Here is a 12,038-nt window from a genome sequence, read left to right on the forward strand (position 1 = left end):
CTTAACAAAACCATGCTGTGTCCGAGCCATAACTGAAGTCTTGTCTAAATGATCCTGAGAGCATTATGAGAGCATCTTTGTATCCAGAGGAGATTCCTAGAGATTGGTGTTCAAATGTGTCTCCTACTCACAAAGGGTATGAAAGGACGATGGGAGCAAATATAGACCTGTAAGCTTGGATTTTTGTTCCAGGGAAAATAATGGAGTCACTGATTAAAGAAATATTGCAGGATCATCTTAACAGGAATAGAATTATATGGAAATCACAGCATGCATTTGTTAAGGACAGGATCATGATGATTAGATATTATGACACAATAATGGGATGCAAACAATAATTCTGATATCATATCTTTAGATTTCAGTAGAAATTTTGACAACATTCTATACAAAATACTGCTGTACAAATTGGAAGTGTGGCCTTAGGGACAACATGTTGTCAGGATAAAAGAATGGCTGACTGGCAGAAGCCAGAGGTGTATCTATAAATAGGCACTGCTCTTCTTGGACTTACACCATTAGTGGAGTCCTTCAGGAGTCAGTGCTAGGCTTGTTACTGTTTAGTTTATTAATAGATTTGATAATAGAAAGCTATTAAGTGCTCAATAATTCCTATATTCTATTATATTATGAAACAACAGGGATTACCTTTATTTTAGATATAGGAAGCTTCTTTTCCAACCAACTCTCCTAGTCCAACTCTCTAATAATTCTTTGAGAAGGCGATATCAATTTTACAAAACAAGTGGGACATCTTCCCCACTGTCAGAACCGTAGTGTTCAGACCCCTCAGTCTCAACACTGAACGCTCAAGACTTCTGTCTTCAAACACCATACCTCTGACAGCAAGGAAACCATTACGTGGATTGACATAAAATTTAATTTTGAAGGTCTAAACCGCTTAATAAATATGGACCGATCAGTGTTTGTCCTTCACGCATGCGTATAAGTGACCAATTGTCGGACAATAGGAATGGTCTACAGATATTGATTGAAGTTTCATCTCTAAGGTTTCCGCAATAAGTAGTTTGTGGTAGTTGTGTTGAATATTTATAATTTTTGTTTCATTAAAGCCGAATAAATGTCGTTCATTTATTGTGTGGAACGAAAGTTCCGATGCATTTGAACGACCCGCCCGCACAGAAGCTTCGTGTTGTTTTGCTCGAAGCTGTGCCACTCCCATGGTAGATCCTACATAAACAGCGTTGAAATTTCTCTTTCAAGAAAAAATATACAGACAGATTTTTGTCTTCCCAATGGGCCTAAACATCAGTGGACTCATTGCTGAACTATACTTGGACAAATTAGAAAAGATCCATCTTGATCCATTTATATCACATATTACAGAAGATATCTGGATGACATCCTAATTATCACAGATCACTTGACCATAAGCAATATTCTATAGGTTTTTAATAATATCCATCAGAGATTAAAATCTGAGTTAGAAATTGAAGCAGAAACCCACTCTATAAATTTCCTTAATTTTTCCATATACAGATTAGACCAAAAACAAAATCAAGACATACTGCAACAAGACTAAGATAAGGTAGGCAGATGGGCTGAGAAGTGACCACGGTTTAACACTGATTAAATGTATAATACCGTATATGGGCAGCAGTAATCCCAGAAAAACATACCATCTGGGTGGTTCCACATTCAAGGTGGTGGAGAATGAAAGAGACAGTGGTAACTACAGTCTGACATGAAATACTCCAAACGGTAGACACAAGCTGCCTGAAAAGCTCATGGGGTTCTGTCAATGATACACAAATGTGACTACAGGGACAAGAAAGTCATTATCCCATTGTATAAGCAATACTTTGGCCAAATGTACTACATGAGTACTACATACAGGACTGAAACCTTCAATTTAAGAAGAAAATGGATCTTTTGAAATGGTTGAAGAGAAGAGCAACCAGATTAGTCAAGAACACAGAGGTAGAACTCCACAGTGTCAAAACATTATGGAACTCAGAATTTTCGGAACTAGAAGAAAATCTTACTCTTACCACAACAGACTTTGTTACTGATTTTAAGAATGTCTAATCTCCTCTAACCTCCTTTACATTAGTTATTTCTCTATAATTAATACAACATATAACCACTGCCACCTAGTGTTTCTTTACTTGAAGATTCTCAATATGAGATAAACCGCTGCCATTTGCAATCACTGCAATTCTACCATTCATACCCTCCAATAATTTGTCTCTTTCTGCATTTATTAAACCGTCCACTTCTATAACAACAGATGGAAACCTGTTCCAACAATCAACCATCTGCTGGTTGAAGGTAAACTTCTGCACCACTATCCTGCAACCATCCTTCCTCAACTAAAACGTATGCTAACTCATGTGTGGTCTCCAAAAGTGGAAGAATGCCATTAATCAATCCATTCAAGGCCTTAAACACCTCAAATAGATCACTCCATGGAGCCTATTCTCCAGAAGTTCAAATTTGTAGAAATTAAGCCTTTCAAGGCAAAAGCATTGTTTTGTCCTCTTCACCAATCTAGTGGCCCTTCTCTACCCCATTCCAGCAGATCTACATCCATCCTAAAGTGAGGCCTCCAGACCTTTATATAATACTCAAGGTGCAGACTAACCAGGACTTTGTACAAAAGGATGATTACCTCCTTATCTCTGCTACTAACATTTCGGTATATCATTGAGAAAACCCCATGAGCTGTTCTGGCAGCATGTCTGCAATGCTCAAAGAATTTCATATCTGACTGCCCAATTAGCCCAGGTCTTTTTCATTTTTCGATACCCTACGTGTAGTACTACACAGTTGATAAATTACTCTGGGATTATTGTTATCAATATTCAGTACCTTGCATTTATCAATGTTAAACTGCCATTTCTCAGCCCAATATCCCAACTGTTCAGTTCTTGTTGCAGTAGCTCACCCTGTTTACTATCATTACCTTGCCAACTTTTGTATCACCAACAAACATTAACATGAAGCCTGATACACCTTCATCCACATAATTAAAAAATATCGAGGAAAAAAAAAAAACGGCCCATTACTGACCGCTGGAGGCCTAAACTGATAACATTAGCCCACAAAGAGCAGTGCCCATTGATTACTGTTTCTTCTTCCACTTAACATTCCCTTTATCAACAGGAATTTTGTACAGGAATTTAATTATAAAACGAATAACCAATCTATTCACGTGATATAAGTGTGATCATTAATAAAAGTATAATTCTACGGGTAAAAAAACACTAAGTAATGTCCTACGCCAACTAAACAAGTAAGGTTTTCTTTTCATATTTTGGAAACGGCCTGTTCACAATGATTTCAGTAGTGAATTAGAAGGCGAGATGTCCGTATTTCCTGCTGAACCTGACCGGAAATATTCATGTTATTTCGTTTCTGAAAACTGGATATTTCCGGTCCTAAACCAGTACTAAATCACATATAATAAAAATTAGGCAAAATGACGCCGGTAGAAGGGAATCATATACTCCAATTTGTACAATAGTCTTCCATGCTTTTGACACTGTTGCGCATGGAAGACTATTGTACAAATTGGAGCAGAATGGTATTAAGGGTAAGTTGCTACAATGGATAAAAGGATGGTAAGTGGGAGAAGACAGAGGGTGGTAATCAATGGGTGCTGCTCTTCGTGGACTAATGTTATTAGTGGAGTCCCACAGGGTTCGGTGTTGAGTCCACTGTTGTTTTGTATATTTATCAATGATATTGATGAAGGTATATCAGGCTTAATGTCGAAGTTTGCAGATGATACAAAGGTTGGCAGGGTTGTTAATAACAGTAATGGCATTGTGCTACTGCAATAGGATCTAGATAATTTGGGCAGATGGGCTAAGAAGTGGCAACTGAAGTTTAACCTTGACAAATGCAAAGTACTGCATATGGGTAGAAGTAACCCCAGAGAAACATACCAACTGTGTGGTACTACACTTAAGGTGGTAGAAAATGAAAAAGATCTGGGAGTAATTGTGCAGTCAGATATGAAGTTTTCTGAGCAATGCAGACATGCTGCCAGGGCAGGTAATGGCATTTTGTCAATGATATATAGGAATTTTGCTAGCAGGGAGAAGGAGGTGATTATCCTCTGTATAAGGCAATGGTCAGGCCACACCTTGAGTACTGCGTACAGGTCTGGAGGCCTCATTTTAGAAGGATGTAGATTTACTTGAAGTGTACAGAGAAGGGCAACAAGATTGGTGAGGGGAATGAAGGGATCCTCTTACCAAGAGAGGCTTAAGTTCTGCAAATTGCAGTGGCTGGAGACTAGGCACTTGCGCGGTGATGTGATTGAGGTATATAAGGATTTGAATGGGCTGAGCACGCTGAATTCTGATGGGATCCTTCCACTTGTTCAGATTACGAACCTAAGGGGGCATAAATTCAAATTAAGAAAAGACAGATGTAGAACAGATGTGCGGAAATTTGCCTTTAGCCAGCGTGTGGTTAATTGCTGGAACAAACTTCCATCTGTCGTTGTGGAAGTTGCCAGGTTAAATAAATTTAAGGAGGAACTGGACAGGCATTTGGAGGGAATGGTGTGATTTTTTATTTTATTATTTCTTTTTTATTTTTTTATTTTTATTTTTTTTTTGGCTGATGCTGCATAAGCTCATACAGTTGCTTTCTTGCATCACATGCCATTACTACTACTACTACTATATCTATTCAAAATTTAGGAATTGTATTAATCAGCCGTAACAGCTTAAATTACAGTTAGTTCATTTATTAAATTCTAGTCTTACCATTTCAAATAAATAATTTTTCTCCCTTTTTCTATTTTCCTGTGCTAAAATTCTAAGTAAAGTAAAACTCTAATAACACCAAAATACATAAACACCACGTGTCAAATCCAACGTTTAAAAATAGTTCCACCTTACTAAATGGCGCTATACAAAGATCACAGTTACACAGCTGATCTTCGTCCAGCGCCACCTAAAAATAAACTAATTTGATCAGCAATATACTGAGACTAAAAGGGTTATCTAAACTAAAGAATTACGACGCCACAAAAAAAAAAGGCATATGTAACGCTTAATTGGAATAAAACCACTTCACCTGTTATTATTGTTAATAAAATATAGCAATCCCAGTTCCACAGATGTTTTCTCCTACGCGCCAGTAATGAATTTTAAATTTGAAGTTCGACATCACAGTACTGTATATATATACAGTAAACCCCCGCTATTCGCGGTATCTGTATTCGCAGTTTCGCGTATTCGCGATCGCCGATTTAATATAAAATGAAACCTAAAAAATGTGAATTTTAAAGCGCCGTGAATATTTTCCGCCATAAAAAAACATGGGAGTGGCTAAAATTATCTTTCCCGGTCAAAACAGCGCTCAGTGGGTGGGGGGAGAGGGGGGACAAAATCGCGAGCGTGAATGTTTCTCGCTAATCCTTGTTCAATATGTGTTATGCGCTTGTTATGGAAGGTTTCGTCGTTTGCTTTTAATTTATATGCTTATAAATTGAATAAATTTATCAATTTATAAATTGATATGCTTACAAAAGTGATAAATCTACCGTTTTGCGGTGAAAAACAGACTTTTTCGAGTGTGTTAACGGAAGAAAGTGACTTTGTTGTGGACAAGTTCTTTCTAACCCCTACAAAAATATCACTACGAATAACAAGAGAAATGTGAAAATATCAAAGAAGGTGATGACATTAGCGAATAAAATTGAGTTATTAGATAAAATTTCTAATTCCTCAGTGGCAAAACATTATAAAATCAATGAGTCAACGGTACGATCAATCAAGAAATCGGAAGAAAAAATCCGCCGTAGTGTCCGTGAAAACGCGCTAATTGCTTCAAAAATTTGCTCTGTAACTCGTGATGTTAAATTAGAAAAAATGGAAAAGGCTTTAAATCTGTGGATAGAAGACCAAACTCAAAATAAAATTCGGTTAAATTCACTCATCATTCGTGAAAACGCAAAACTCCTTATTAACGCTTTAGCGAAACTGGTGATAGCACTGGCGGGATAGGTTTTTTAGCTAGCAAAGACGCTGGTTTGAAAGATTTGTTTGAAATTGCTAATAAATATTACATTTAATATTAAATTGTTTCTTATTTTCATTTCGATGCCATATGCTTGCATTTCACTATGTACTGTCTATGTATATAGTCATATTATGAAGGTACATATAATACATACAAAGACAAAATTTTAGACTAGTTTTTCTTATATATTTCATACTTTGGAACGGAACCCCTTTATTACTATGGGAGCCATAACTCAGTATTCGCGTTTTCGGTATTCGCGGCATTTCTCAGGAACGTAACCCCCGCGAATAGCGAGGGTTACCTGTATATGACAGCTGATCGTACATCGTACGTTTTTATCGCGATTCGCGAGGTGTGAAAATAAATAAGCAATTCGTATCTATTTCGCAACATGACTAGTAGAGACAGATGCAGGAAGAAAGTATAGGTGTGGCTCTGATAAATTAAAGAAAAAAAGAAAGAGAGAAGAAATTACGGAAAAACAGAGGAACTCCCTCGCAAAATTTTTAAAAACCGAAAATGTGCAACAAACTGAAGAAACGAATAATTCACAGTTACTGGATGATCAAACTCGCGGAAATGAAATTGAAAAGAATTTGAAACTTGGAATCACTTTTGACAAAGAACATGAAAAAATAATTAAAAACGAAACACAGCGTTTAAAATGTGTTTGTGAACGAATAGTGGCTGCAATTTTATATGTATCAGAGCATAATTTGGCGTTCAGGGTTAGGAGCGATGCTTTATATAAACCGCACATCGGTAATTTCTTAGGTCTCATAGAATTACTTGCAAGATTTGACCCAATCATGAAACAACATTTGGATCGGTGCGTAGAATCAGCATCGCGTTCCTATTTACCTCATAGAATACAAGATGAACTGATTTCTGCTTTGGCTAAAAAAGTTAGAAAGGAAATCATAAATACAGTTAAGAAAGTTAAGTATTTCACAATTGTATTAGATTGCACTCCAGACGTAAGCCATCAAGAACAATTATCTGTTATTTTAAGATATGTTAATGTAGATAACGCTGAAAGTGATGTGAGTATACAAGAACGATTTATTTGTTTTGAAACAGTAAAAGACTAGACAGGAAAAGGGTTATCGGCCAAAATAGAAAGCATATTAGAAAAGGAGGAATTAGATATAGGGAACTGTCGAGGATAGGGGTACGATAACGGAGCTCATATGAGAGGTTTATGTAAAAGTGTGCAAGCACTTATCCTGCAAAATAATTCCAAAGCACAGTATATTCCCTGCGGAAGTCATAATTTGAATTTAGTTCTTGGAGACATTTCAAAATCATCTTCTCTTGCAAATCCATTTTTTGGGACTTTACAAAGCATATATAATATTTTTGCAAGTTCTTTGGTATATTAATATCACAGAACTGTGATTTTAATATATCGCTGGGATATATTAAGAGAGCATGTCAAACATCTTTCTCCAAAACCACTGTCAGAAACTAGGTGGGAATATCGCCTCGAAAGTGTGAAATCTGTGAGATGCCAAGTACCACAATTTTCTCTAGCTTTGAAATACTTTTATGAACATACCAGTGACATGAAAACGAAATCCAATCAATCGAAAATAAACTTATTTCATTTGAATTTTTATTAAGTTTGGTCCTTTGGTATGACATACTGAATTAAGTAAATATTGTGAGCAAGATATTTCAAAATTAAAATATAGATATCGGTACTGCAAATTCACATTTAAAAGGCCTTTTAAATTTTTTTGAACAGTATCGTGAATCGGGATTCAAATCTCCTTTAATAACTGCAAAGGAAATAGCTGTAGAATTACAAGTGACATCTGAATTTAAGAATCAAAGAACTGGACGAAAAACAAAGCAATTTTGTTATGAAGGAACCGATCAGCCTATTTCACCAGGCGAAGAATATTTCAGAATTCAATATTTTCTAGTCATAATCAATAGTGCGATTATTTATTTTAAGAAAAGATTCGAAATTTATCACGAACATGAGACATCATATGGTTTTTTACATAATTCGGATAATATTCAAAAACTGACTGAAAACGATCTTCTTAAATGTTCCAAAGACTTAAATGCGACCTTGCAAGACGATATTGATGGCATTGATTTATTTAATGAAATCAAAATTTGTCGTCCAGTTTTGCCTTCCAGGATCACAATGTTACAAATATTACAATATTTACTGAAAAATAATTTATTTGAATTGTATCCAAATTTTGTTGCTGTTCTGAAAATTATATTAACCTTACCAATTACCGTCGCATCTGCAGAGAGATCTTTCTCAAGATTGAAAATAATAAAAAATTACTTGAGATCTAACATTAATCAAGAACGATTTACCTCCTTAGCCATTTTATCTATCGAATCCGAAATAGCCAAAAAACTAAATTATCATGATATTATCAACGAATTTGCTATAAAATATGTAAGAAAATGAATCAAAAATCACATATTGTGACCTTATTCGATTAAGTCGCATACCAAATTGTATTTTATAAGTATATGAAGCAATTAATTTTCTTATCTGATTTATTAAAGAATTTTTTGTGATTGAAATGTTAATTTTATTAAAATAATTTAATTATTTATCATTTTCATGTAATCCTTACTAAACCAATTTGTGCAATGTAATAAATATCAAAATGCAATAAATTATTTTGTTGTACGAAATTTGTATCAAGGCCCCGCAAGTCAACTTTGCACTGGGTCCACTTTTGTTCGGGTCGGCCCTGGCTAAAGGTTTGCTTACTTCTCTTACTGCCTCCTTCATTATAACTGGATAGATTCCATGTGCCGTTTTGATGTTTACCTTCAACAATTTCTTTTCCACTTTGCTCTCAGTTATCACAAAATCTCTTAGTTCCCTGTTAGCGTGATTATGAACTTCTTGGTCTGTATTAAGACCACTGCGACATATCCTGTGAAGAGTCAGTATTTTGTGCCTGTAAACTGATTGCATTCCCAGCCATTTTCTTGTTTTGCAGGATGAGAAAGTGAGTTTCCTTAGGGGAGAGGAAAACCTACACTGCTAGCCTGATACCGACTAAGTCAAACACGTTGTTTAAAAATCTCGACTTTTAAAGATCGTGAACAATTGTGAAATGATAAAGTTCACACGTGGTTGGTTTAATTTATTTTCAGGTTGTTGAATTTTTAATTTTCAGACTTTGAATATAACTTCACAAAAATTTAAGCGGATTAAAACAACAACCAATCCCCCCCACAAAAAAATACAGTATATATATATATATATATATATATATATATATATTAGTATTTGTGGGGAATATTTATTCATTAATTTCAAATGAAACTCCAATAAATTATTATATAATTATTATTTTTATTTGTAAGGAGAGATATTTTAAATATACAATATTTGAAAGAAAATAAAAAATTTTCCGTCTTCTTTGGAGAATTCTTGGCAGGCTTTCAGATAATGTTAATAACATGATTATTGATATTTTATTTCTTATGTATATTAAAAATATGGCCATTTTTGGCGAGGTCGCTAGTTTTGCGACAGTATTAAAAAAAAAAAAAAAAATGAAACCATTTTTATTTTGCAAAATCAGTCAACGGCGCGGGGCCTTCAGAAACGCTGGGCATTGTGCGCTCGCACCGTTTGCGCCCCCCATCCTTTGGCCAGCTCTGCCCTTAGCCATAATTATGACAGCATCGCATCCTTAGATTCAGAGGATGTCCCCATGGACTGGAGATGTGCACGTGTATCCCCAATTCAAAAAGAGGGTTCAAAAGGTGATACAAATAATAAAAGACCCGTCAGTTTAAATTTTATTCCGAGGAAAATAATGGAGTCACTAGTTAAAGAGGTGATACAGGATCACCTAGACAAGGCAGCAGCAATAATTCAGACATATCATGGGTTTATTAAGGAGAAGTCTTGTCTGATCAAATTGATTGGATACTAAGGTTACAAAGGAACTGGATTCAAAAAATAATTTTGATATCATATACATTGATTTGAGGAAAGCTTTTGAGACTGTTGCACATGGAAGACTCCTGTACAAATTGGACTTTTGATTGGAATTTCCAGGATCCAATGTTGCTTGTTTTTGTTCCGGGATCTGATTTTAAAACGAACCTTAACAGAGTCGAAACCTTCCCAAGGAAATTTCATGATACACCAGATTTTTATTGAACAAGTCCTCCAGAAAATCAGGATCATTGACATCTTTATGTATGTCATAAATTATGACTGTTGGGTTTAATTTTTTAGGGGAAATCTACAGAAAATTTTAGGTCCTTGAACTTAGGACATGATTTAAGTTTATTAAGATCCTTGCCGTTATCAGTTTAAATTAAAATTCCCTTATCTCTTATTTTTCTGATTGATTTAATCCTTAATTTTTTAAATTCAGGTTTATGGTTTTTAGAAATTTCAGCTTTAACTTCGTCACTAGTTTTACAATTATTATCTACATTTGCTTTAACTATAAGAACGTACTTTATTTCTACATCCGGTAAGATAACATCACAGTGAGATTGTTTGCCAGCGCCTAAGGAAGCCACACCCACATAGGTGAAAGACGAAACGGTTGGCACGATATTTTGTTGTTTCTTGTCAACTTTAAGATAATTTAATTTTGTTCTCAACTTTTCATTCTCTATAGTTAGGTCTATCACTAACCTTTCGATATCGTTCCAATTTTTGGCCATCTCAACTACAATAAGAGGTGTCACAGTGGAGCCCACTAAAAAAGGATCTAGCATATTTGTTTTAATCCAAAGATATAGTCAAGAATAGCTGCACTACCAGTTTGTTCAGAGTTTTGGTAGTAATTATAAGTATGAGTAGAGTTTAAAGGTCCTTGAAGAGGGGAAAAGTTCAGTTCACCGGACAACTCAGCAAATGGAGCGCTATAGTTGTACATTTTGAACGACAAAAATATGTATGAGCGAGGATCGTCAAAGCTTCCCAAGTACCCATGGCCGTCTTTCCCATTAGACATTTCAGATACTGTGCAAAGGCTACGTGCCTAACGCTTTATGATGCATCACCCTGCGGCGGGGTTCTTTTATGAACTTTGCTTTGAGAGACTTCACCCGAGTGAGTGAATATCACTCCTCTCTGACGTTGATTGGGGGTGTAACCGAAGGGCTGTAATCAGGAAGGCAGAAATCCAAACTGCTGAAAATGGCGATCTTCCACAACAGAAAGTGCCTGGTTCGATAACTGTTACACACAATTTGAATGCGTTAGAATTAGCAGATGGGGTAGATTCTCACTTCGAGAGATGTAGAACCATTCAGCCATTGCACTGTTACGTGTGAAAACCTTTAAACCTTCACTTCAAGTAGAGAAATCATGTGACTTTCAGGAGCACAAAAAACGAACGCTTCACTGTGCCCACGCAGGAACACCAGACGTAGTGACAGTGTTTTTTTGACAGGCAGCACCGGTGTTTCCGCATGATCCGCATTTCGATCTCTTGGGAAGTAAGACAGTACTCTCAAGGCCAGTTAGCATATGTTAGTGAATGTTACGCTTGCTTAATATGGGTGAAGATGTTCATCTGGCCGCTTAGCCTAGAGTCTGTGCAACAGCACAGAACTCTAGTTACCGTCACTGGCTCTGGGAGCCGGACCAGGCAATTAGGAAGAGAACTCTGGCTGGCAAACCCCGGGGTTAGCCTGAGCTTCCCAAGGAAGGCCCAAAAAAATTTTATTTATGTGAGTTCCTACTCAAGTAAGAAAATCAGATATTGTACTACACCTCGAAGAGAAGACGATCCCAAAGTGGGCAAGGGCCAAGCGTCATAAATTAAATCTTCTTTGGCTAAGGGAACACTTGTAGGCTATGAGCAGTGTCCCACGCTGGGAAATAGATTTGGATTATCTTCTCAAGTTAGCCGATGAGAGGAGGCACATGGATTCATGAACCTCAAGAATTGCTTAGGGTTCTTGTGTATATTGTAGAAAAGTCGTTTTGGGTTAGTGGGTTTCTCAGAAAATTTTCTTTGTGAACGTCGTGAGATTCCTGTTATGTCAGGAAAAGTTCAATATCCTGT

General features: G+C 36.1%; 1 protein-coding gene across 1 annotated transcript in view; it reads right to left on the reverse strand.

The window, feature by feature from the left end:
• The window catches only part of LOC150084448 (ATP-dependent RNA helicase DDX54), a 366,530-nt gene extending 361,633 nt beyond the window's left edge, over positions 1-4,897 (reverse strand). The window contains exon 1 of the mRNA XM_090376237.1: positions 4,743-4,897. Within this exon, the coding sequence (XP_090232363.1) occupies positions 4,743-4,745 (3 nt within the window). The 5' untranslated portion in view covers positions 4,746-4,897. The remainder of the gene's footprint in view (positions 1-4,742) is intronic.
• Positions 4,898-12,038: the final 7,141 nt, after the last annotated feature.

Source organism: Mastigoproctus giganteus, chromosome 6 (genome assembly GCF_048544385.1).
Source record: "Mastigoproctus giganteus isolate SK-2022 chromosome 6, ASM4854438v1, whole genome shotgun sequence".
In the NCBI taxonomy this organism is placed as follows: Eukaryota; Metazoa; Arthropoda; class Arachnida; order Uropygi; family Thelyphonidae; genus Mastigoproctus; species Mastigoproctus giganteus.